Raw genomic sequence first — 27,934 nt, 5'->3', positions numbered from 1 at the left:
TCAAATACACATGTAAACAAAATGAACAATAAGGTACATAAATCAGATAAATAGTCTGCAAAGCTCACAAACGGAAATATTTAAGTTTTCTACTTGTACAATTACATTGATGTATGGTATTTAGCCAAACTTATGATAAGATTAATAATTTATTTATTTATTTTTTATTATTATTTTTTTTTTATAATACAACCAAGAAACACATTTAACTATACCAATAAATAAGACGCTTTCATGACTACAAATTAACCTTTTCTGATCATAAAAAAAAATTATATATCACATTTCGATTTTCACAGACTGCTGACTTTTATTTTGACTTAGACAAACTCCCTTCCGGTGGCTTGTTGTGCCCCTTCCACTGCTTGCTTCACGCTGCTACAGACAGACACCGGTGTTGTGTGCTGTAAAAGCATGAATTAGAGCACAGCTGCGTGATTATTAATGCAGAGTATTCAAGAAAGGTGAGACCATATACACATTCCATCGAAATACTGGCGCTAATTCTACTCCATTTATCTCTGGGAATGACTTGATTTGGTTTAGGTCAAAAGTTTTTGCTCTGGAATTCGGTTTGAGTTTATGTCTGTAATCTTCTCGCATCAACATGTATTAGAACATGAAATTGCATTAAAATATGATCTAAATGTGAACAGAGCTATAATATTAAATTTTGAGCTTCATATTAAGTCATGTGTTACTAGGTGTCATAAAGACAGTAAAGAAAATACATGGAATGTAAAATGACGTGATCTAAATCAATGGTTCTCAACTGGTTGGTCCAGTGCAGCACCAAACCAGGCATTGAAACTTATTAAATGACCATGAACTGCACAGGCCCGACAACGTGCAAAATGATTAGCCAAAACGTTTTCTTATCCCTGTTAAAAGTCGATTAGCCTATTTATTTGCTATTCTAACAATAAAGGGTTATATAGTTAGTTGCATATTATTTGCATGTAGCATTGTTTTTCTCCTCCTTGACCCTATTAGTACAGACCTGCGACTAATTTTTGGGATGCAACCCACTGTTTAAGAAGCACTGATCAAATAGAGAGATTATGTGGTGTGTGTTATGTGAGAGATCTGAAGAGAAAGTATAAAGTTGCTCCGCCCTCTGTAAACACTTAGCCTACGTGTTCACTTTCCATAGCAAGACAGTTGAGATCTCCTCTTTCTTTTTTTTTTCTCTCTTTTTCTCTGTCATTGCTCGCAGGGTGCCTTTGTTGATGATGTTCATCAGATTCCTGTAAGCATCTCTCCACCAACGATCTGCACCAACAACAGCCTTCAACAATGAAGATGTTTCAGAATCATCTAAGACCTTCAGGGAGAACTTCCCTCTTTGCCTTCATCGCAGTTTGGCTGTTCGTTGCCATTTCCTCCGATGAAGATTACTACAAGTTGTTGGGTATTTCGAGAGAGGCCGGCACACGTGAGATTCGGCAGGCCTTCAAAAAGCTCGCTCTAACAATGCATCCGGACAAAAATCCTGTGAGTAGCTTTTGTATGGCATGCCATCTAAAAAATGAACACGTCTTCCTTTGGTGTGACTCTTATAACGCTGCGATTCTGTCTTATTAGAACGATGAAACGGCCCACGACAATTTCTTGAAGATCAATCGGGCCTACGAGGTGTTGAAGGATGAGGACCTGAGGAAGAAATATGACAAGTATGGAGAGAAGGGCCTGCAAGATGAACAACAGGGAGGAAGATATGAAAGCTGGAACTACTACAGATATGATTTTGGTTATTCATTTCTCTCAGTCATGTTCTGTATGGATTGTATTGTATAGTGTCGAATGTATGTTTAAGATATGCCGTATTCATCTATCCTAGAGAAAAAAAAAACATTTAAATGTGTTTTTCAGGAATATATGACGATGATCAAGAAATTACTACATTAGACAGAGGGGACTTTGGTAAGTAATGAGCTTATTTGACACAGATCAAGCAGTAGATTACATTTCTAGACAGACTGAAAAGGCGTCCTGAGCAGTGTTGGGTGTATTTGGATTACAAGGTAATTCGCTAATGTAATCTAGTTACTTTTAGGCACACATTTTAAATACTTGTAATCAGATTACTATTACTGATTGCGCTTAACTATCATGAAAAGAAATCCACAATGAAAAAAAAACAATCATCCTAAATATAGGCTTAATTTACTTTATGCAAACATATCATTTCGTATGACTTGGCCATGTCAGGGCTCTACATTGCGAGCTTTTCATTCACATTTGCGAGTGAAAATTACTGCGTGCAAATGTGGATAATTATTTGCGCGTGACATCTGACAGCTGAACTTATATAGTACCATCAGAATAAAAACTTCCTAATGCATATAACATTATATACAAAATACTTTTAAAAAGTGTTTTTATACTAGTTATTTTTTGCATCAATAGTGCTGTTTTCTAACTCTGATATACCTGAGACAGCGCTTGTGCAGACGCGCTCTCTCTTTCTCCCTTTCTTACGGGCACGCAGAAACCGAAAGAGAGTGACGCAGCATAGGTAGATACCACATAAAGATGGTTTAAGCAGAGTTTCCTGCTTGTTTTTTATCTGTCAAATTGACAAACAGCATTTGAATTATCCGTCAATGTTTGTACATTTGGTAAATGTCTTTTTAAAAAAAATTTATTTTTTTTTGGATTTTCTCTCATTTTCTCCCCAATTTGGAATGCCCAATTCCCAATGCACTCTAAGTCCTCGTGGTGGCGTAGTGTCTCGCCTCAATCCGGGTGGCGGAGGACGAATCTCAGTTGGCGCATCTAATCACGTGGCTTGTTGAGCGCGTTACTGCGGAGACATAGCGTGTGTGGAGGCTTCACGCTATTCTCCGCAGCATCCACGCACAACTCACCACGCACCCCACCGAGAGCAAGAACCACGTTATAGCGACCACGAGGAGGTTACCCCATGTGACTCTACCCTCCCTAGCAACCGGGCCAATTTGGTTGCTTAGGAGACATGGCTGGAGTCACTCAGCATGCCCTGGATTCGAACTCGCGACTCCAGGGGTGGTAGTCAGCGTCTTTACTCGCTGAGCTACCCAGGCCCCCGTAAATGACTGATGTCTTAAAAATACTCATGAGCGAGGTACAACGATCAAAGATGGTCGTCTAGCGCATGTTTACATATGATGTTGTTGGTTAACTGAAAAAAGTGAACTTGAAAAAGGTCTAACGAGGTGTCTAATGTCTTCTGTCATGTACTGTATCAAGTATATCCAATTGTTTCTTAATTCTTTAGTAATTCTTAATGTCTGCTTGTGCATGTGTATGTTGTGTTGTGACACAAAGAGCCTTGCATGCTCTTGACAGGTTTTGTGAAATTCATCCATTGCTTTTAGCTGATCTTGAAGTATTCAAATAGAGGCCCAACCTGTTTTTGCAAATGGAGTGTTGTGACACAGGTTTGATCTTTTCACAGATGCAGCAGTAAATTCTGGGGAAGTCTGGTTTGTCAATTTCTATTTCCCGCGCTGCTCGCACTGTCACGACCTTGCTCCGACGGTACGCAACTTCCCTTAGTCACTTCCTTCTTACATGTGTTTGGATCGGTGTAGTTAATGTCATGTATTTAACTGACATGTGAATTTAACTGACCCTTCAGTGGCGGGAGTTTGCTAAGGAGATGGACGGTGTGATTCGGATTGCCGCCGTGAACTGTGGTGATAATGGCAGATTGTGCCGTAGCAAAGGAATTAGCAGCTACCCCAGCCTCTATGTGTTCAGAGCTGGAATGGTGAGAACATTTTACCTTCTCTTTGTCAGTATCTGTGTGCATAATTGTACGTATTCGTTTAATGACTATGGTCACAATAAATTATAAATGCATTTATACCAACAGAATCCAGAGAAATTCTATGGCGACCGATCAAAAGCAAGCCTCACCACATTTGCAATGAATTTTGTGCAGAGCAAAGTGACAGAACTGTGGCAAGGTATTCGATTAAATTTGGCATATACAGTGGGGTCCAAAGGAGACCACAATGAAAAACTGGGTTTTTGGTTTTTTTTGTTTTTTCTTCATTTAAACCTGGAAATAAATAATGTTTTAAGATTTTGAAAAAATTATATAAAATATTTAAGATGGATTATTTCTCAGTCACTAATCAAATATTAGGAAATAAATTCTGAAAATCATTTTTTTCAGTTAAACTTTTCATTCAAATTGTTATGCAGATAATATAATTTGTAGACAAATAAATAATTAGAACCATACTAGTTGTCTTAGATTTTTGAATCACACTATGTTTTATTATTATTATTTATTTAAGCTTTGTGTAATGAATATACTGTATGTTAATAACTTTTCATTTTAAGTTAGGTCGGCACAATTAATCGAATAATTAATCAAGACATTATGGGGGCGTGTCGATTTAAGAGTCATGCTTAAAGGAACAGTTCACCCAAAAATGAGCAATCTCTGATTATTCACTTACCCTGATGCCATCCCAGATGTGTATGACTGTCTTTCTTCAGCAGAACACAAATTAAGATTTTTAGAAGAAGATAGAGCTCTGTCAGTTCCTTATTATGGAAGTACACGGGTGCCAGCACTTTGAAGGTCCAAAAGTTATATTTAGGCAGCATAAAAGTAATCCACAAGACTCCAGTCGATCAATGAATGTCTTCTGAAGCGAATAGATTGGTTTATGTAAGAAACAAGTCGATAATTAAAACGTTTTTAACTTTAAATCGGCGCTGCCATCCAGGGCTCTGATGCTGTTTGAAATGTCCGAACTCTCGTGTGACGTTCATTCTTGTGTTGTAAATAAGCGCCACTTCCGAATGCTTGCATGAACTCGCTGACGCACTTACTTCACGCTTCGCGTCAGTGAATAACCTTTTATTTATCGATTAATTGTTTACACAAGCGTAGAAGACATTCATTGATTGACTGGAGTCTTGTGGATAACTTTTATGCTGCCTAAATGTGACTTTTGGACCGTCAAAATGCTGGCACCCATGTACTTCCATTATAAGATTTGCAGCATTTTATGACCTTGTACGTATGGACTTTCCAGGAGAACTTGAACGCACCATTACTGATGTATAAAACTGCAGTAAAGTCATACAGGAACACCACTCTCTGCTTGTTTTGGATGTGTAGCCAACATAAAGAATATGGCATACAGTTGTTCCACCCGAAATAAGTATTTTAAAGCTGAAGTATGTAATGTCTGCGCCACTAGCACCACCCAAACGGAACTGCAAAAATACATATTGTTTTAAAACAGCTTTCTGAATACGTCCCTCGTCTGCCGTTTGTCAAACAAAGAGATAGTCCCACCCCCAACTCATGCCATTGGTTGAGTAACAATGCTTGGGTGGAGACTAAGCAGATCACTCAAAACAAACAGCAATTTTCATAGCGCAAGAGAAACACAGTGTTTACAGTTTTCAAGAATTAACCTATGAATGGCTTACTAATAGTTGTCTCTGCATATTAAGCTGGGATAGAAGAAAGTTTTTTTAACAGGGAAAAAGTTACATACTTTATCTTTAAAGTAAATTCTATTAATCAAAATTAATCGCAGTTATAATATCAAGGGAAATAATCAACAATTATGATTTTTTTTTTGTCAATTGTGCAGCCCTATTTTAAGTTGAATAGTTAGGTGTAAGAAGAAATGTAAATTTTTTTTGGAAGTGTTATTAGGTGTTGAAAGCTGAAATTGTATCTCTAAAATTGACTTGTATTTTCAGGGAATATCTTCACAGAGATTGACAAAGCGTTTGCTGAAAGAATTGGCTGGCTGATAACATTCTGTGCAGACACTGGGGGTAAGGCAACTACTAACCCTTCATAATTAGAGCTAATAGTTCCTGTAGCTCAACTGGTTGGGCATGGCATTAGTAATACCAAGGTCACAGGTTCGATTCGCTGGAAACACACAAACTGATAAATGCATAGCTTGACTGCCAAATGCATAAAATGTAAGTGTAAAATTACTCCAGAATGACTTGTTTTTGCTGAAAAGTCACTAAAATACCACCATTTTTCATAGATTGTCTGGAGGCTCAGACAAGACGGAAGCTCGCTGGAATGTTGGTAAGCACTGAGTCTGTGTGTTTCATCAAATTCAGTTCCAATGAACCATTGTCATAACAGAAAGCATAAGAACAGTTATTCTCACAGTTGAACTCTTTGTCTTTGCTTCTCTCTTCAGGATGGTCTGGTAAATGTAGGATGGATGGATTGCTCCAAACAGGCAGACCTGTGTGACAGCTTTGAGATCACCACTAGCACGACAGCCCTCTTCCCCCCTGGCAGTTCCCTTGCTCAGAAAGGCAGTGTATTGGTGGGACCATCTTTCTAAAGATCATGCATCTGGTATTAGTCGTTCTTAATGGAGCCAATTTAATGGTCTGGTTTTTATTTTGATTTATATGAATCTATCCTACCTTGCAGTTTATCCAGAGTTTGGATACTAAAGAAATATATGCACAAGTATTGAAGTATCTGCCTGACCTTGAGATCCTAACAAAGGACAGCTTTGAGGTAAGTGCTCAAGTGAATTTTACGAACACGCATCTAAAAGAGTTTGTTTGCACTGAACTGAACGTATTCCTGTACCGCACCCAGTACTACCTGCTGTATCGTTGTTTACACAGTAACAGGAAACTGACACTCATGGTCAATTATGATTGTGTGGCACTGTTTTAAAGATTCATGAACAGGGTCTTAAGTTGGCACTTGTCTATGGTGGAGTGAATTGATAAAAGTAACAGTAATTGACATTTTTACATAATTAACATAAATATTTCTTAATGTCCATGAAATTTTGAATGAATTTTATTCCAAAATGCATTTTTGTCCCCATAGACAATGGAATTATTATTATTTTTTTTATTTATTTATTTATTTATTTATTTTTTACTTAAGGCATCCTTGATAAACAAATTTATGATGGTAAATGTTGCATGAAATCAAAATTGACCTTATGTATTTTCTTAATGCATGTTACTGGTCTTATTGTGAACAATTTTTTTTTTTTATAAAAATTGTCCATCTTTAATCAAAATATCATAACTTGCATAAAATTACTGACTTTGCAGACATATGTGAGACCGCAGCCAATAGTCAAATGTTTAGTCAGGTTTAACCCTGTACCTTCATGAGCATGTAATTGTACACAAACCTGATGCAGAGATGGTGAAGAGGTGTATTTTTAATTGTTTCCCTCCCAAAAACTCTGTTCCATACCACTGGCTTGAATTTTTACATTTAGAAGAAGTGGACGTTTTTTTGTTTGTTTGTTTTTTTGCCTTTAATTTGAATGGCACACGTCATTTACATCAGGGCCAGACTGTCATCCTTCCTATATAACTTAAAGCATGTTATGTTGCAGTGCTTACTAAAGAGACTGGCCAACTGGAACATTTATTTGGTAACCTTTTTATTTTTAATGTTTATCTATGTTTTTTATAATTTCAGCATAAATTGGCTCATCACCGGTGGCTCATTTGCTTCTCCTTTGGACAAAATGATTTGGCATCACAGGAGTATAAAAAACTCAAAGCTCTTCTGAAAGACTCTCACATACAGGTGCATGATTTTGTCTTTATGTCGTTGTCGCCAGATTAGGTCACCTAAATATGAAAGTTGTCCTCATTTGCTCACCGTCATGTTGTTCCAAACATGTATGACTTACTTTCTTCTGTGTGACTTCTGCACACTTCTACACTATTCTAAGTCATTTTGTAGTGTAAGTAGTGCGAGTAGTATGTTAAAGCTGAAGTATGTAATTTCTGCGCCACAAAACGGAATTGCAAAAATAAACGTTGTTTTCAAAACAGCTTTCTGAATACGCCCCCTGTCTACCGTTTGTCAAACAAAGTAAAAGTCCTGCGGTCTCAACTTGTGAATGGCTGCTAATAGTTGTCTCTGCATATTAAACTGGGATAAGAGAAAGTATTTTAACACAGAAAAAGTTACATACTTCAGCTTTAACACTGAACATGCAAAAAAAACTACGTGTGTACCATGAGTACCCGGAAGATGCACCTCTTCAGCCGTCAAAATGGAGTGTGGGATGTTGGATACTTCATGCGCTTAGCGCACGTGGCTTGCCGTACGTAGCGGAAGTGACAGAGTTACCTGGCTGCGTTGCTGGTCTGACAAAACAATTGTAAATAATGGAGAATGTAGCAACTAGTGAAACTTCAGTGAAGACAGCACCTTACAAATGTAAGTTGAATGCTTTATCATCACCCCACGCTTTGTGAATATGTACATAGTTTGAGATACAAGTGTTGAACTGAGGTAGGCTAACGCGCTAAAGCTAGCAGCGACGCATCACATGTTTTTTGAAACGTCACTTCTGTCAGCTGTTTTACGCAGAATGCTTCCGTGGTGTAAAAAAATGTTGTGTTCCATTTGGGACGATACTACACTTGTTATTGTTTGAAATATGCCTAGAAGACATGTTTTGAAGATTGTTTATGCTGGTCTTTTCCAGACAGTGGAAGCATACAGTGACCAGGGGCTATAAAGTTGTTTTTTTTTTGTTTTTTTTTTTGGATCTTGATATGTTTCCTGTTAAAAGAATTTGTTGGAAAAGAGCAGTGAGAACATTCTTCAAAACATCTCTTTTTGTGTTCCACAGCAGAAAATCAGTCAACAGGGTTTGGAACGACACGAGGGTGTGTAAATGATGATATAATTGTCATTTTGGGGTGAACTATTACATGATTTCTGCTAAATGGTGCTGTTGTTTTGGATTCATCGTGTTTATCTGTCTGCACAGGTGGGAAAGGTGGACTGTATCTCAGATTCTGAGCTGTGTGCTTCTTTGTATATTCAGAGGCCCTGTGTGGCTGTTTTTAAAGGAGTTGGAATTCATGATTTTGAGATTCACCATGGTAAGTTCAGAAAAGTTATATTAGGACTAGATTTTCTGCATCCAATTAACCTTTTAAAACACATTGTGGGTCAACCAGTGTAAAATGTTGTGTGTTGTAAAGTGAAAATATACTGTAAGAGTTGTAATTTCAAAGCAGATGCATACATTTCAGGATATATTTAATCAAAAACCCAGAGAAATATAGAAATATAATTGTTTTCGCTATATCACCCAGTTGTAGTTTATATTGTTAATGCAACTTCTGGTGCCATTACACTGTGTTAATTCTCCAGGTAAGGATGCCCTGTATAACATTGTGGCCTTTGCGAAAGAGAGTGTAAATGCCCATGTCACCACACTGAGGCCTGAGAACTTTCCCAGTCATGTGAAAGAGCCCTGGTTGGTTGATTTCTTTGCACCTGTGAGTTATCATTACATCTGAACCTCTCTGTTAAACCTCTGCTGGAAGCCTCTATTTGAACTCTAAAGAAAATCTGCCAAGCATGTAGCCACATTACCATGGCAACTTCCTGTCGATGGTTGATTCATCAAGCTCATAAGGGTGGGAAATAATCTGCAGAAGCAAGCACAGGAAACATTTTAGCCACAGTTTGTGATTCATTTTCAAAAATGAAATATTCTTTATATATTCTTACAGAGTTCCAAACCTACAGTATATGATTTACTTTCCTCAGTAGTCCTAATTCCATGCACTTATGTGTTTTTGGGTGATTGGTTCTGTGTATATTTGGGAATGAGAGCTACTATAGGTAATGTAATTGTGTCCTACAGTGGTGTCCACCATGTCGAGCTGCTCTCCCTGAACTGCGGAAAGCCTCCATTCAGCTCTTTGGACAGTTGAAATTTGGTACTCTGGACTGTACTGTGCATGGGGGGCTCTGCAGTACGGTAAGATTCTCATAACTGCACACACCACAGATAAATTCACCCACACATTTGGCAGTTAATCTGGCATGATGTGTTGTTTTGAAGCTGATGGCATCATGCGTTTGGCTAATGTGCTCTGCAGCAACTATTTCTAGCTTTTTTAATGTGGTCTCCTGTCTTCGGTGATGCAAAGCATGTAGTTAATATGGATTCAGATCCTCTTCAGCTTCCTGTGTTGATCTGTTGAGATGCAATAAATAGCATATCATGTTCTGAAACTTATCCACAGGAAACTACAGCATTACTGACAAAATAAAAAGAAGAAAAAAAGTTGGGTGTCATTTCATTAGATTACAAAATATAAAACCAAGTGGCATTTATGTGAAGATAGACTGCACATGCAAACTTTTCATGTAAACTGTTTAATAAAAAGAAGTTTGTCAGGTTTTAAATGAAAAAAGAAGAGATACAGTATGCTGTCCCAAATGAAGACAACGCATTTAGACACTTTTTCTTTGTCAAACGTTAGTGGAAGTTGTCCAGTTAATGTGCTGAACTACACCTGTGTGTACTCTGCTAGGACACCTGTGAGAACTTGAGGGGAAGTTACTTACCGTGAATGCATCCACTAAAAATCACATTGACACCTGTTAAACCACGGTTAAAAATAATTGCAAAAATGGCTCAGAAAAGATGGCTCTAACATCATTTATTTGCAGAGTCCACTTAGTTTGATATTTTGTTAACTACTGCAACAACATTGATACAATTTTTAAAGGTCTAAATAATTGTCTTTACATTGCATATGACTTAAAAGATGTTTGGGTTTCATGTAGGATTATTTTAGGCCTCTTCATTTTCATAATGGTATTTTAGCTGAATATGAATATTCCGATGGCAGCTGCTGCTTCTCACTTGCATCTTTCCCTTCTTCAGTACAACATTAATGCATATCCAACAACTGTGATCTTCAACAAGTCCAGTATCCATGAGTACGAGGGCCATCACTCTGCGGAAGGCATCCTGGAGTTTATAGAGGTGAGGCCCGAACACACAGGTCACAGTTGCACTCATTCATACACAATAGGGACTGGGTGATATATATTGAATAATTAATATATTTATAATTGTCTTGCGTAGCCAGAGCTTTTTGGTTAAAATGAAAAAGAACTACTTAGACAGGAAGAGCTGTCTAACCGACATGTAATTCGAGCAATTACAGTCGGTCCTTGTCCTTGCATGTCAGTTAGGGAAGGGGTTATTTGAGATATACAGGTGCATCTCAATAAATTAGAATGTCGTGGAAAAGTTCATTTATTTCAGTAATTCAACTCAAATTGTGAAACTCGTGTATTAAATAAATTCAGTGCACACAGACTGAAGTAGTTTAAGTCTTTGGTTCTTTTAATTGTGACGATTTTGGCTCACATTTAACAAAAACCCACCAATTCACTATCTCAAAAAATTAGAATACATCATAAGACCAATAAAAAAAAAACATTTTTAGTGAATTGTTGGCCTTCTGGAAAGTATGTTCATTTACTGTATATGTACTCAATACTTGGTAGGGGCTCCTTTTGCTTTAATTAATGCCTCAATTTGGCGTGGCATGGAGGTGATCAGTTTGTGGCACTGCTGAGGTGGTATGGAAGCCCAGGTTGCTTTGACAGTGGCCTTCAGCTCATCTGCATTTTTTGGTCTCTTGTTTCTCATTTTCCTCTTGACAATACCCCATAGATTCTCTATGGGGTTCAGGTCTGGTGAGTTTGCTGGCCAGTCAAGCACACCAACACCATGGTCATTTAACTAACTTTGGTGCTTTTGGCAGTGTGGGCAGGTGCCAAATCCTGCTGGAAAATGAAATCAGCATCTTTAAAAAGCTGGTCAGCAGAAGGAAGCATGAAGTGCTCCAAAATTTCTTGGTAAACGGGTGCAGTGACTTTGGTTTTCAAAAAACACAATGGACCAACACCAGCAGATGACATTGCACCCCAAATCATCACAGACTGTGGAAACTTAACACTGGACTTCAAGCAACTTGGGCTATGAGCTTCTCCACCCTTCCTCCAGACTCTAGGACCTTGGTTTCCAAATGAAATACAAAACTTGCTCTCATCTGAAAAAAGGACTTTGGAACACTGGGCAACAGTCCAGTTCTTCTTCTCCTTAGCCCAGGTAAGACGACTCTGACGTTGTCTGTGGTTCAGGAGTGGCTTAACAAGAGGAATACGACAACTGTAGCCAAATTCCTTGACATGTCTGTGTGTGGTGGCTCTTGATGCCTTGACCCCAGCCTCAGTCCATTCCTTGTGAAGTTCACCCAAATTCTTGAATCAATTTTGCTTGACAATTATAAGGCTGCGGTTCTCTCGGTTGGTTGTGCATCTTTTTCTTCCACACTTTTTCCTTCCACTCAACTTTCTGTTAACATGCTTGGATACAGCACTCTGTGAACAGCCAGCTTCTTTGGCAATGAATGTTTGTGGCTTACCCTCCTTGTGAAGGGTGTCAATGATTGTCTTCTGGACAACTGTCAGATCAGCAGTCTTCCCCATGATTGTGTAGCCTAGTGAACCAAACTGAGAGACCATTTTGAAGGCTCAGGAAACCTTTGCAGGTGTTTTGAGTTGATTAGCTGATTGACATGTCACCATATTCTAATTTTTTGAGATAGTGAATTGGTGGGTTTTTGTTAAATGTGAGCCAAAATCATCACAATTAAAAGAACCAAAGACTTAAACTACTTCAGTCTGTGTGCATTGAATTTATTTAATACACGAGTTTCACAATTTGAGTTGAATTACTGAAATAAATGTACTTTTCCACGACATTCTAATTTATTGAGATGCACCTGTATTATACCATAATTACACTTACATTTATGCATTTGGCAGATGCTTTTAATCCAAAGCGATTTACGGTGCAATTATTACAGGTGCAATCCCCCCAGAGCAACCTGGAGTTAAGTGCCTTGCTCCACTTTACTTGCTACTACGTGCCCTAAAACGAAACTGCAAATCTTTGCAAGATTTGATATCACTAAAGCCAGCGCCACACTAGCAGACTCTGAATAACTCGATTTGGGTGGGGGGTGTCCTCAGTCGGTGGGCCTGTCACATTCGCCGATTAAGACCAGGGATAGGTGTCATACTAAACAACTGCCTTAGACTTTTTTTGCAGCAATTTAACCAGAAGCTCTGGAATTGGAGGCAAGAACGCACTCATAACAGTTGCTTATTACACGTGTGAAAGTTTATAAATCGATATTAATAGGTGGTTAAGTAAAGCATAATGTACAGTCACCTTGGACGAGTTTATTTTGCAGTAATGACTGGCTATCTAAACTTGTTACACAACTACTTGTGAAATAGATAGACATTAAATATTTTTGTAAATATTGATTACAGATAAACAATCTTACGCAAAAATATTTGACCATAGAATGCAACGATATTTTTAAGTGCGTAAGTACAATTATTTTTATTAAGTATATTTTTAGAAATGCTACATCTATAATATAAATGATAATATAATTTGTCATGCAACAGGCATGTTGCCTCCAAAGAGCAATGAGCCTTTCCTCCATATGCACCATCCATGCGTGCTCCCCATTGGATGGCATTTTTTTTCTGCAGAAAAATATTTCGCTGCCTCCTCTGAAAAACTTCTGGAAAACACTTAATTCACCTTTATCTATGAACTGGACTTTGGCCTGAAGCTCATTGGTACTGCCTTGGTCACGTGTACCCATTCCACCCACTGCCAGCGATTAATTTCAATCAAGCCAGATGTTGTTTAGGACTAGGAGTTTGTAAAGTGATTATCTCAGCAGTGAGTCCTGCTGTGATTAACGACCTCCTGCTGGCAGACGCTAATGCATACTCCATATCCCTCCACCTGGTCGTTGATTATATGAATAAAGCTCACAACTGAAAATTGGTGGAAAACTCAGCTAATATGGTGCTGGCTTAATCTGTCAAAGTTTTTTATTTAATTCTCAAAAGCTCTCGTTGTGTTAAAACAGAACACTGTAAACACGACTGATTAAAAAGTCCTGTGTGCTTTTACTTGCAAAGTTCCATCAAATCGGCCAATCAGATTAGGATTTTCTAATTTGAGAAAGTGTTTTCCAGTTTTGTGTGCAATTTGCATCAGACGGTTAGTGCACGGACTTTGGGCGTGCCGTCTGCGGCTGAGACTATATTTGCAATGACTTTGCTGGCAATAAAAAAATTTGGATTTGGAATATATAAAATGATAATAATGCATTATTATTTGCCCATGTCATTACACTAGTTTCACTATTCTTCATTGCCTCGCACCTAGTTACTATGATAGCATTAGGACTAATATTTTAATAGCGTCTCTGATTTAAACGCAAGTATCAAAAGCATCATTTGAGTTATTGAATCAGTATAATCTGTACATTTCAATGCATTGATTCAAAACTGATTCAACAATTTGTGTGTCATCACTGAAATGTGTTCATGGACGTGTATGCATTTGTATTTTTCATATATTACAATTTTAAGTAAAAATGTATGTAGGTAAATATATTTAAAAAATAATATTGTGTTCATTTAGTGAAACACTGTGTCTTTTATTTTTAAATAGATTTTTAATTTCTCAATAAACATGTCAAATCTACTTAGCTGTTTTTGTTGAAATGACGGTTCCTCTGATTCATTTTAGGACCTGGTAAATCCTGTGGTGGTGACTTTGAGCCCAGAGTCTTTCCAGGATTTGGTGAAGAGACGCAAGTCCACAGTGACATGGATGGTTGATTTCTATGCCCCGTGGTGTGGCCCCTGCCAGGCCCTGCTGCCAGAGTGGAGGAGAATGGCACGGGTGTCTGCTCCCATTTATTCCATTGATGACCCACGTGTTACTTATCATCTCTTATTATTACGGGTTTATAATCTGGAGTGTATATATACTGTTAATCTGGTATATAATCTCACTTTGTCTGTTTCTAGATGCTGAGTGGTGTTGTAAACGTGGGCACAGTCGACTGCCAGAGACACCACTCATTCTGTCAGAGTGAGAAAGTGCAAGCTTACCCAGAGATACGCCTCTTCCCTCAGAAAAGCAACCGCAGAGACCAATACCAGTGTGTGTCTCCCTCGAGAGCTTGTCTTTCTCACTCATAGGTGTTATGTTCAGTACCTCATACACAATTGCACACTGGCTCAACAAGTTCTGTTTTTCTCTCTCATTGTGAACAGAAGTTACAATGGATGGCATCGAGACGCCTTTTCACTCAAGACTTGGGCATTGAGGTGAGCAGGATCAGTATCACTTGCTGTTATTCAAAACAGTATAGGTGTGGTTAGGTTGGACAATATAGCTATAAAAATGTATATCTAAATATTTTGATGATATTCAATATATACAGTAAAACCATTTTTATGTATTTGCTCAGAAATTCCTTTCACAATTTATTTATTTATTTTGTCAATCAGAGAAAGCATAACTTTGACCGAACAGCCATGGTAGCCATGTAAATTTAAAATGCGTAATGGAAGAAGTAAAATACTGTAAACATTTAGTTGATAATAATCAAGGCATTTTTTTTCCCACTGTTTTTCACTTGAAAGAATGCTATTCAGTCATGTTAATCAATGGCTATATTTTCCTGCATATATTTTAACTAAAACATTACATGAATATACATCAAAGAGCACCTATTATGGTTTTTCAAATATTACCTTTCATGTAGTGTGTTATATAGCTGTTTGTGAATTTAAAATGTCTGCAAACTTTCAAAAATCAAAGTGCACGACAAATGGAGTTATTGACTCCCAAAATAAAGAACCGATTCTGAACACCTGAAACGAGTCGTTAGTAATTCCAGACTTCCTGTACTTACCTACATAATTTGGTAACAAAAAACCCGCCTCTGGTCTTCATTGGCTGCTCGCGAACGGCTTTGACCCGCCCTCAAACACTACACTAAGCGGTATACCAGTCACAACAGACTGGGACATCTGACCAATCAGAGCAGAGTAAGCTCTCTGAAAGGAGGAGTTTAGAATGAATCCTTTAGAACGGATCATTGAACGAGTCGTTTTTGACACTGGGGAAAAAAGGTAATGCTGCAATTTAAATTATGAGAAATTAAAGTGTTTTTTGACCTTGGATGCATGTAAATCTATTGTATGAGATCTTTAAAACAAAATTAGGCACGTTTAAAAACCACAATAGGTGCTCTTGTCTTTAATAATACGTGAAAAATTATGGATGGTGAAACATTTTGTCGCAATGCATTGCAAACCAATCGGTTTTGTGTCATTGAATTTAAATGGACAGTTGATTCACTGAAATAAATCAAACTGAGCTACTCTAATGTCATTGTTGCCACTAATGTGTAAATGCTGTTTAAAACATCTGTCTTATAGGGATAGTTCACCCAAAAATTCAAATTCTCATCATTTATTCACCCTCATGCCTTCCCAGATATGTATGACTTTCTTTATGCAGAACACATGAATATTTTTAGAAGAATATCTCAGTTCTGTTGGTCTTCACAATGCAAGTGAATGGGTACCAACATTTTGAAGCTCCAAAAGCTCATAAAGGCAACATAAAAGTAATCCATAAGACTCAAGTGGTTAACCCTTTCGCACGTGCGATCAAACCAATGTGATTACATTAGGCTGGGTCTGTAGGTTTTGTAACGTCAATGCAAGTGAATGGGGTCCAAAACTTTGAAGCTCTAAAAAGCACATAAAGGCACATAAAAGTAATCCATAAGACTCTAGTTGTTTAATCCATGTCTTCTGAAGCGATCCAGTCAATTTTGGGTGAGAATTTTCACTATAAATCTTGCCATTGCAGTCTCTTGGCATGATCATGATATCAAGCTCGATTACACTTCCTAGTGCCATCTTGTGCTCTGCACATATATCAAGCACTAGGAAGTGTAATCAAGCTTAAAATCATGATCTTGCATTGAGAGTGCAATGGCAAGATGTTTAGTAACAAATTATTTACATTTTGGTCTGCTCTTACCCAAAATCGATTGGATTGCTTCAGAAGACATGGATTAAACCACTGGAGTCTTATGGATTACTTTTATGCAGCCTTTATTTGCTTTTTTGAGCTTGAAAGTGTTGGATCCCATTGACTTGCATTGTATGGACCTACAGAGCTGAGATATTCTTCTAAAAATCGTTTTGTGTTCTGCAGAAGAAAGTAAGTCATAAACATCTGGGATGGCATAAGGGTGAGTGAAAGATGAGAGAATTTTAATTTTTTGGGTGAGCTATTCCTTTAACGCTCTCTGCGAAACTGGAAGGAATCACGAAGTTACCAATAGATGAAATTAGTCTTGGCCAAATCAACCCAAAATCATTGCGATAATTACAATATTATCTTAATTTTATATAGCCGGCAAAATCATTGTGAATATTTGATGCACAGTATATTGCCCAGCCTTGTGTCAACATAGGAGGATGAAAGTGTTTTGTCACTGTTTTAGGGTTTGCTCTTAAAATAATCTATTTGCATATTTGAAAGATACATCACTTCTAGATTGCGATTTTTAAAATCTAATGCATGGACTCTTCTATCTGTAGCTCGCTGCCACATGCCTCAGTAGATCTGTCACCTGAAGACTTTAAGAGAAAGGTTTTGGATGGAAAGGATCACTGGGTGTTGGATTTCTACGCTCCATGGTGTGGCCCATGCCAGCACTTTGCCCCAGAGTTTGAAGTTCTTGCCAGGGTAAGACTTTTCCCTGTCCTCAATCTGATGTGGACACCTGGAATATGTAAAACACTTACAGTGATTACAGTACAGTGCTTCCTTCAGGAAATGCAAATATAGTTGCAAATGCACTTGCACTTGGCAGGATCAAGGGGTGGCTCATGCAGTGCCCTTCCATGCAGTTTTGCATGTATGTGAACTACCACTCAAAAGCTTGGATGCGCTTGACTGCATTTAGTATTTCTCATCATAAAAACCTTTTTTGGCTTATGTTTAAATGAATATTCCAGGTTCAATACAAGTTAAGCTCAATCGACAGCATTTGTGGCATAATATTGATTACCACAAAAAATTATTTCTTTAAAAAAACAAAAAGCAAAAATCGAAGTTACAGTGAAGCACTTACAATGGAAGTGAATGGGGCCAATTTTTTGAGGGTTTAAAGACAAATGTGAAACTTATAATTTTATAAAAGCACTTAGATTAATTCTTCTGTTAAAACTCATGCATTATTTGAGCTGTAAAGTTGTTAAAATTTTCATTTTTACAGTCATTTTAGGGATTTAGGGTTTGTTGACATTACATTGTCATTGTTTTCTGCATGCCCGTGCCGCTATGTCTCACACCCAGTGTGCGTGATTGTAAAATTCAGACAGTGTCTCTGTGCACATCATCTGTTTATGCATTGTGCGCATACTTTGTCATCTAATGAAATGAAATACATTCATTTTTAAGTGTGTGTGTGTGTGTGTTTTAAGTGTGACATTTTAAGTGTCAATTATCTGTCAGATATATTTTATTGGACTGTGGTATTTCATAGTCCACAGAGAAATTCTTTTTATTCTGATGACACCCTTGACACGGTTTCAGTCCATAATCAGTTTTTATTAAAAATGGATCTTAAATGAAATGTTCACTCAAATTCTCTCATCATATACTCACCATTTTGCCGTCTCAAACTTGTATGATTTTCTTTCTTTTGCGGAACACAAACTAAGATATTTTGATGGCCATATGATGTGAATATATCCATACAATGCAAGTCAGTGGGGACCAACACTTTTAAGCTCCCAAAAGGACATAAAGGCAGCATAAAAATTATCCATACGACTCAAGTGGTTTAATCCATGTCTTTTGAAGAAATCCGATCAGTTTTGGGTGAGAACAGACCAAAAAGTGTAACTCCTTTTTCACTATAAATATTGCCATCTGCAGTCTCTAGCCACAATCGTGATTTGACTCTGCACATGCGTCTAGCCGAGAAAGTGTAATTGAGCTACAAATCATGATTGTGCCTAGGAGACTGCAGATGGACAGTGAAAAAGGAGTTACAGTTTGGTCTCTTCTCACCCAAAACCGACTGTATCACTTTATAAGACTGGATTATCTTAATAATCTTTTCCCGGTTTTCGAATATTCAGACGTTTTGCTAGATGGCACGGATTTCAAACAGCGCTGCCGAGTGAATCTCCGCTCTCTTCCTAACAAAACAGACAAACTACATCTCCTCACCCGCACAAACAATTACTTTTCAACCTCTGCTGCCTTGTGCTTCACAGAAACCTGGCTGAGTGAAGCCATTCCGGACAGCGCGTTACATCTGCCGGGCTTCCAGCTGTTCAGAGCGGATCGCATCACGGAGTTAACGGGGAAAACGAGAGGCGGTGGAACATGCTTTTATATCAATGAAAGTTGGTGTACAGATGTAACAATGTTAAAGAGGATGTGCTGTCCTAATTTGGAAGCGTTCTTTATTAACTGTCAGCCTTTCTACTTGCCACGGGAGTTTTCCTCGTTTATTCTGGTGAGTGTGTATATTGCACCAAACGCGTGTTTGAACACAGCGCTGCAACAGCTGGCTGATCAGATCACTGACACAGAACAACAATACCCGGACTCAGTTATTATTATTCTTGGGGATTTTAACAAAGCAAATCTCACACGTGAACTGCCCAAATACAAACAGCACATCACATGCCCCACCAGAGACAGGAACATACTGGATCATTGTTACACAACAATAAAGGATGCATATCGCTCTGTCCCTAGAGCAGCTTTGGGACTCTCTGATCACTGTCTGGTTCATCTTCTTCCAACCTACAGACAGAAATTAAAATCAACCAAGCCAGTAGTAAGGACTGTAAAGAGATGGACCAATGAAGCAGAGCGAGAACTACAAGCCTGCTTCAATTGCACGGATTGGAGTGTTTTTGAGGCTGCAGCCACAGACCTGGACGAGCTCACAGATACTGTTACATATATCAGTTTCTGTGAGGATATGTGCATTCCTACTAGGACTTATTTAAAGTTCAACAACAACAAACCGTGGTTTACAGCAGAGCTCAGGCAGCTTCATCAGGCCAAAGAGGATGCTTACAGGGGTGGGGATAATGTCTTATAAAATCAGGCCAGGAACACACTGAACAAGGAAATCAGAGTGGCTAAAAGAAGATACTCTGAGAAGCTGAAAAACAAGTTTTCAGCTAACGACCCTGCATCAGTGTGGAGTGGCATGAAACAACTCGCAAATTACAGGACTCCTACCCCCAACCCTGTAGGGGACCAACCACTGGCTGACGACCTGAATGTGGTGTTCTGCAGATTTGAAAGGCCCAATCTCACACCTCACACCCACTCTGACCTTCACTTCACACAAACATCAACACCTCCTGCAACCCCCCTCATCCCCCCTCCTGCTACTCAACCTGCACTTAAGATCTGTGAAGATGATGTGAGCCATGGCTTTCGGAAACAAAAGACGAGGAAAGCTTCAGGCCCAGATGGCGTTTCACCAGTGTGTCTTCGATCCTGTGCTAACCAGCTGGCCCCTATCTTCACACAGATCTTCAATAAATCACTGAAGCAGTGTGAAGTCCCATGCTGCTTCAAACGCTCAATCATTATTCCTGTCCCAAAGAAACCAAAAATCACAGGACTTAATGACTACAGGCCTGTCGCCCTGACGTCTGTGGTCATGAAGTCATTTGAGAGACTGGTGTTGGCCCACCTGAAGAACATCACTGGACCCTTACTAGATCCCCTTCAATTTGCTTATCGAGCAAACAGGTCTGTGGATGATGCAGTCAACATCATATCCTGCAACATCTGGACAGACCAGGGACATATGCAAGGATCCTTTTTGTGGACTTCAGTTCGGCTTTCAACACCATCATCCCAGCTATACTCCAGAATAAATTACACCAACTCTCTGTTCCCATGTCTATCTGTCAGTGCTGACAGTGCTACCAGCTTTCTGACAGACAGGCAGCAGCTTGTGAGACAGGGGAAACTCACTTCTAGCACCTGTACAATCAGCACTGGTGCCCCCCAGGGATGTGTGCTCTCCCCACTACTCTTCTTCCTCTACACCAATGACTGCATCGCCAAGGACCCCTCTGTCAAGCTCCTGAAGTTTGCAGACGACACCACTGTCATCGGCCTCATCCGAGATGACGATGAGTCTGCATACAGAAGGGAGGTTGAACAGCTGGCTGTCTGGTGCAGTCAAAACAACCTTGAGTTGAACACGCTCAAAACAGTGGAGATGATTGTGGACTTTAGGAGAAACACCCCAACAATGACCCCCCTCACCATTCTAAACAGCACTGTGGCAGCAGTGGAGTCATTCAGGTTCCTGGGCACTACCATCTCACAGGACCTGAAGTGGGAGACCCACATTGACTCCATTGTGAAAAAGGCCCAGCAAAGGTTGTACTTCCTTCACCAGCTGAGGAAATTCAACCTACCACAGGCACTGCTGATACTGTTTTACTCAGCAGTCATTGAGTCTGTCCTCTGCACTTCAATAACTGTCTGGTTTGGTTCAGCTATGAAATCAGACATCAGAAGACTACAAAGGACAGTTCGGACTGCTGAGAGGATTATTGGTTGCCCCCTGCCCCCCCTTCAAGAATTATACACTTCCAGAGTGAGGAAAAAGGCTGGAAAAATCACTCTGGACCCCACTCACCCTGCCCACTACCTTTTTGAGCTGTTGCCTTGTGGCCGACGCTTCAGAACTCTGAGCACCAGAACCGTCAGGCACAGGAACAGTTTTTTCCCTCAGGCTAGCCATCTCATGAACAGTTAAATTGCCCCATTGAGCAATAACTATGTGCAATACACAGTTTAGTCTTTTTTATATTTATCTAACACATCCAACCTCTTCTGCCATTTCATTCCTCTGAGAAAAGATAAATAAATAATTTGCACTGTACATAACGGATTTGTATTTGCAATGTACGTAACTGATTGTATTAGATTTGCATTACCCATGTGTATGTATGTATGTATGTGTGTGTCTGTACGTATGTATATAATTATTTTTTATTTTTTATTATTATCTATGTCTTGCTGCTGTTTTTGTATTGTTTTTGTATTGTTGTACACTGGAAGCTCCTGTCACCAAGACAAATTCCTTGTATGTGTAAGCATACTTGGCAATAAAGCTGATTCTGATTAAACACTGGAGTCATGTTGGCACCATTGATTTTCATTGTATGGATATATTCACATCATATCTCCGTCAAAATGACTTTGTTTGTGTTCCGCAGAAGAAAGTCATACGAATTTAAGACAGCATAAGGGTGAGTAAATAATGAGAGAAATATAATTATTGGGTGAACTATTGCTTTAAACATTTTATATAGGCTTTTATGGATACATAAGTGTCCAAATATGTCCAAATACATTTTGAGGCCACTATATGTAGTTTTGTATGTCCTCAATCAGTTACATGTTCACACTCCCTGCAGATGATGAAGGGTACTGTGAGAGCTGGCAAAGTCGACTGTCAGGCACACTACCAGACCTGTCAGAGTGCTGGCATCAAGGCTTACCCAAGTGTCAGGTTTTATCCACACTTGGGCACTCCACGGGTAAGACAGAAGGTGGCGGGCAAACATTTTATTCCAGGTGTTCTCTGTGTTGCCTTTTTAATGAGTATTTCCTGTCTGTCTCTCACTCTCACAGCGAGAACAGGGTGGAGAACACATTAACAGCAGAGACGCCAATGTCATTGCAGACATTCTGCGACAGCGACTCCAGCAGCTAGCCACACAGGGAAAGTCCTCCAAACTCAAAGTAAGATAATGTCTGCTTTTGGATTTTGGATAATATATTTGGTATGTTCTGTACTAGAGGTCTGAATTAAAGTCAACATTTTTGGCAAGGAAAATGCATGGGATAAAGATGTCAAATGAAATAAGTAAAACTGTCAGAATTAACGCATTAATGCATGTGATTAATAAAAGTTTAACGCGTACATTTTTCTTAAGCGCGATAAACACGTTTACCTTTAATACAGCATAAACCAGCATAAACACTTGTTGGTAGGGTGGAACCTTTGTAATGTGTCCGCCCGGAGTCATTACACTGACGAACACATCACAAACAAACAAACACACACACAACAGCGCTTCCCTGTCAGTGATAAAATGGAGAAAGGAGCTCTTAACGCTATTTGATGTACAAAACAAGCCCAGATGGGCCTATGTAAGGTGCATTTGAATTACCACAGAAGTACATCAAGTCTTAACTATCACCAAAACGCAGAATGAGACATTTTTGTCTGCAAGCGCTTTTCATGTGGCGTACAAAGCGGTGCTTGACGCTGGCGTTGACACTCGGATACAAATTATGAACGTGGCTTCACGATTGCTGTAACAAAGTGGATAGCCACAGTCTGCTGGCTGATTAATATTGTGGAGGATGATAGTTTAAGAGATTTAATGCCCATTGCAATGAATATGCAACCCATAGGGAGACTAGTTCTTTCAATTAGTCAAACTCCCACTTAAACTTTGGGAATTGGAGCTATTTTAGTGCATTTCTATCTTTATACTGTGTAAGGCTTTGTTTGTAAAATTAAGTATACATGGTATCAAATTTCAGCATTTACAAAATCTGTGATTAATCACGATTAACTACACAAAATTGTGCGATTAATTGCCATTATAAATTGTAATCGATTGACAGCACTAGAAATAAGGCATCTACTACTTCATGCCAAGACTGAAAAGTGGTACTGCAATGATCCATCGTTTTATTCAGAGGTCATATAAAAAATTACAAATAAATTGTTGTGATGCCAAAAACTTGCTGTGAATAGTATTTAGTAATACATGTACCATATATCTATTTTTACATTTTACTGAACATGACATGAAAAAAGCCAAGCAGAGTCTTTTCGTGTACATGTTTGAGTGATGATGCAAAGAATCGTTGAATTGATTTACTGAAACAGATTTTGAACTGATTCATGGAAATGAATCAAACTTACGAACTCTAACACTTTTTACGGCATTTGCTACTTAAAGGACCATTCTGGTTCAATACAAGTTAAGCTCAATTGACAGCATTTGTGGCATAATGTTTTTTACCACAAAAATGTATTCCAACTGGTCCATTCTTTTCTATACAAAAAAAAAGCAAAAATCTGGGTTACATTGAATGGAGCCAATCTGTAAACGTTAAAATACGCAGTTTCAAAACTGTAACTACAAGATGTAAACAATATGCAAGTTAACATGATTTTAGGGTGATAAAATCGCTTACAAACCTTTTCTGTGTAAAGTTATAGACAGTTTTACTATAGTATGACAACGTAACGCCTCAACCACTAAATCCGTAAAGCGACAATTTAAACAACTTTACAGCTCAAATAGTACATGAGTTTTAACAGAAGAATTAATGTACACTATATGGCCAAAGGTTTGTGGACACCGTATGTGCTTGATGAACATTTGATTTCAAAACCTTAGGCATCAATTCCCCCCTTTGCTGTAATAACAGCTTCCACTCTTTTGGGAAGGCTTTCCACTATACTGTATGTAGTAACATGGCTGCAGGGATTTGCTCTCATTCAGACACAAGGCTATCAGTGAGGTCAGGAACTGATGTTGGTCAATGGTGCCTGACTTACAGTTGCTGTTCCAGTTCACCCCAAAAGTGATCAGTGGGGTTCAGGTCTGGGCTTTGTGCAGGCCAGTCAATTTCTTCCACACCAGACACAGTAAACCATTTCTTTATGGACCTCACTTTGTTCACAGGGGCATTGTCATGCTGGAACAGAAAAGGGCTATCCCCAAACAGTTGCCACAAGATTGGAAGCACACAAAGCCCAAGCCATTACATAAAGAAACATTAAGATTTTTCTTTACTGGATTTAATGGAGAACCAAATTCATTAATTAGTAGGGGGTGTCCACAAACTTTTGGCCATATAGTGTAAGTGCTTATATAAAATGATGAGCTTCACATTTCTTTCAACCCTCCAAAAACTGGCCCCATTCACTTTCATTGTGCAGTAAGTGACTCACTGTAACCTCGAAAGGAGGGATGAGTTGAAATTAATGTTTGTGGTAATCAACATTATGCCACAAATGCTGTCGATTGAGCTTAACTTGTACCCTGAATATTCCTTTAAGTGTATTTTTAAGATGTTCTTAAAACATCGGTCTTAACGCTCTCATACTTACAGGTCATGAGACATATAGGGAAAACAAAACTAATCTAAAGACATTGTCTTCAGGTAACTTGATGGCCAAATAAATAGCAGGTTAAAATCATTGTGATATTCATGATGTTGCTTAATTTATTTTGCCAGCTAATTTGTTTCCACAAATTACTGTGACGTCACACTATATGCAAGCTTGCTTCCGGGTTCTTTAGAGCAGCAGCTTTCAATTATGTTCATGAACATTTTAAGCATTATATAATGTAATATTTGTTCATGTTATTAAAAGTTATTACTAATGAATATCTATGGTTTATGGTGAAGAAATAAATGCTGGTTCTCTCTGAACTATTGAAAGTTGTTAACCAAAACCATTTTTTAACACAATATGCCTGTGTGATTGTCAGACATGTTGCATATTTGCCACAAAGAACCACATATGTGCTACTTTGACATGAAAAGTTTAAATCTACCAACACCAGCTGCGGCTCATTGGGTTGTTATCCTAACTGAAATTTAATGAAGCCCAAATCTCCAATAATCTTTTGGAAACTGAGTGTCTCAACAAGTTCAGCTCAATTTGAATGAAACGCCCATCAAAAGCGGTTCTTTTCTGGGGTGCTGAAAAAACCCTGAAGTGTCGCCAAGAAGCATTTGAAAGTCAACGTTAACTTCATCTATGTTTTGTGAAAATTGCATTTTTCGCCCGGCACTCGTGTGAAAAGTCCAAACTGAACTAAGGTCTGGCAAGGCAATCTGTCACTCATTTTTGTCAATATATTACCTTTGCTTTCATACAGGATGAACTATAGGACATCAACCACCTTGCGATCCACAGAAGCTCTTGCCTGTGGAGCAGTGAGACGGGAAAAACACACATGCAAAAGGAAGGACTCCTTTGTTGAGAGAAAGATTTGTTTGAGTTTGTTTACTGCCCAACGGACTGTAGAGAGGAGTGACTTCAACTCAGCTGTTTCAAAGAGGGTTCGAAGAGGAAATCGCTGCAGATTTCAGGACTCAACAAGAACCTCCAGATGCGTTACTGATGCAAGACGAGGTTACCACAGTGCAATTGTTTTTATGACTGTCCATTATATATGAATGTACTGTTAAAAATCACTGTATCTTCTTTTCCTGTATTTATGACTGTAACAATAGATGTAATTTTCTGTACCTTTTGAAGAGTGTATTATTGGATTTCTTTGATTAATTACACAACGCTTACATGCTCTGTTATAAACTAGAGAAAATAGAGTTTTGTTGAATTTTACTTGGTAAAATGCAATTTAGAGTTACATTTCTGTTCAACTTCAGAAGGCTTTTATTTTGTGTGTTTCTAGAATACATTCTAGTTCTCATTCTGTCAAATTTGCCAAATCATGGAGTCCGTCTTAGAAAGCATAAAACTACACTGGTTATATTGGATTCTTGTAAGTTTCTGTAGTTTAACTTTCTTTTTTTCTTCACTATTTTGTATTTTATTTGCTTTAGCATTAGGGTTTTCAGCAGTTATTTTTGTTTGGAGAGATCCGTTGTAGAATAAACCTCTTTACTTTCAATTTTTCACCAAAATTGTTTTCTGTCGTTTTGGTATTGTGAGGGGTCTTTGAATATCCCTAGACCCTGTTTCTACTTGGTATGAAGATGCATTTTGGGTGATCCAGTCACAAGTGATCAGAGCTAAATACAGGTGGAAACGGGGTCCAAAATGTTTTGTAATCGGAACACTGAAACCACTTACGAAGGTAGTCAAAAACACGTGACCACATCGCAATTGAGGCTTAAAATGCAATATGTCCTGTTTGCGTACCAGACAGCAGCAAAGCACCACCCCTCACCTGTCAATCAACCACTGCACTAAAAGGCTAAAACAAGAGTTTAAACTTTGCTGGTTATGTGCACTGTCTGATTGGAAAATTTGAAAGAGCGGATACACAAGCACAAGGACTTCACAGAACTTCTTTAGTGTGTCTCAGATCAACATACAAAGACACAGATGACAAGCACATACATGTGAAGCTCAGGTTAAAATAGGTACTCCATTAAAATAACTGAAAATGGTGACCAAAACTTTATAACTCCAAAAAGCACATAAGACTCCAGTGGTTTAATCAATGTCTTCTGAAGTGATCCAGTTGGTTTTGGGTGAGAACAGACCAAAATATAACTCCTTTTTCACTGTACATCTTGACAGGCGATCAAGTTTTTACACTGTAATCGAGCTTGAAATCATGATCGTGCCTAGAGACTGCAATGGTAAGATGTACAGTGAAAAAGGAGTTATATTTTGATCTGTTCTCACCTAAAACCGATTGGATCACTACAGAAGACATTAATTGAACCACTGGGGTCGTATGGATTACTTTTATGTTGACTTTTTCACCTTTTTGGAGCTTCAAAGGCCTGATCACCGTTCACTTGCATTGTATGGACCTACAGAGCTGAGATATTCTTCTAAAAATCTTCATTTGTGTTCCGCAGAAGAAAGACATTCAGATCTGGGATGATATTAGGGTGAGTATATGGTGAGAGTTTTCATTTTTGGGTGATCTGTTACTTTAAGTCATATCAGATCAGTTATCCTGGTAGTGAGAGTCCTCTTGCCTACTTTTTGGATCACTGTGCAATCTCTATTATAACATGTCAATATTTCATGTCAAGTTATTTATTTATTTGGCATGTAGTCTTGTAATAAATTGGATAATGAGCAGTCAAATCTTCATTTTCGCAGAATAGACATCAACAGAACTCAAGCCGGAGGTGAAATTCAGCTGTTTAACGATTTCTTCTGACATAATAACAATTTCAATACAAATCAATATTTCATTTTTTATTCATTTGGTTAGCAGTCATGTAATAAGTGGGATAATATACAGTTAGCCGGTTGTTTTTGCTAAATAAACCCCTTCAGAGTGATACAAGACCCCTCCACCTCCTGATCACTCTGTCAAAATGTATTCTGCGATAATAACCTGCTGACTGAACATTGTGATTGATGTATGTCTTTATGAAATCAAAGACCC

General features: G+C 38.4%; 1 protein-coding gene across 3 annotated transcripts; it reads left to right on the top strand.

The window, feature by feature from the left end:
* Positions 1-355: 355 nt before the first annotated feature.
* Positions 356-26,470, top strand: LOC127447374 (dnaJ homolog subfamily C member 10-like). 3 transcript variants are annotated; one of them, XM_051709205.1, is made up of 23 exons: positions 356-464; positions 1,217-1,494; positions 1,585-1,750; positions 1,873-1,923; positions 3,440-3,522; positions 3,623-3,754; positions 3,860-3,953; positions 5,722-5,799; positions 6,024-6,067; positions 6,186-6,317; positions 6,428-6,517; positions 7,454-7,564; positions 8,766-8,880; positions 9,155-9,282; positions 9,654-9,770; positions 10,686-10,787; positions 14,442-14,597; positions 14,726-14,859; positions 14,975-15,028; positions 17,327-17,474; positions 22,211-22,333; positions 22,428-22,538; positions 25,712-26,470. In XM_051709205.1, the coding sequence occupies exons 2-23, from the start codon at positions 1,297-1,299 to the stop codon at positions 25,721-25,723; spliced, it is 2,379 nt and encodes a 792-aa protein (XP_051565165.1). In that variant the 5' UTR covers positions 356-464; positions 1,217-1,296; the 3' UTR covers positions 25,724-26,470. The 3 variants fall into 3 exon arrangements, with proteins under 3 accessions (XP_051565165.1, XP_051565166.1, XP_051565167.1); XM_051709206.1 differs by lacking the exons at positions 22,428-22,538; positions 25,712-26,470 and adding an exon at positions 22,010-22,042; XM_051709207.1 differs by lacking the exons at positions 22,211-22,333; positions 22,428-22,538; positions 25,712-26,470 and adding an exon at positions 19,016-22,003.
* Positions 26,471-27,934: the final 1,464 nt, after the last annotated feature.

Source organism: Myxocyprinus asiaticus, chromosome 10, assembly GCF_019703515.2.
Source record: "Myxocyprinus asiaticus isolate MX2 ecotype Aquarium Trade chromosome 10, UBuf_Myxa_2, whole genome shotgun sequence".
NCBI lineage: Eukaryota > Metazoa > Chordata > Actinopteri > Cypriniformes > Catostomidae > Myxocyprinus > Myxocyprinus asiaticus.
The sequence above is the reverse complement of the archived record's forward strand: the minus strand, read 5'-3'. Positions and strand labels throughout refer to the sequence as shown.

What these genes read in the sequence shown, in the direction of transcription:
- LOC127447374 (XM_051709205.1), top strand. Translation starts at nt 1,297, where the DNA reads ATGAAGATGTTTCAGAATCATCTAAGACCTTCAGGGAGAACTTCCCTC. An exon ending in TGGTTGATTTCTTTGCACCT is followed by an intron (nt 9,283 to 9,653) that starts GTGAGTTATCAT and finishes TGTGTCCTACAG; the next exon opens with TGGTGTCCACCATGTCGAGC. An exon ending in CACACTTGGGCACTCCACGG is followed by an intron (nt 22,334 to 22,427) that starts GTAAGACAGAAG and finishes TCACTCTCACAG; the next exon opens with CGAGAACAGGGTGGAGAACA.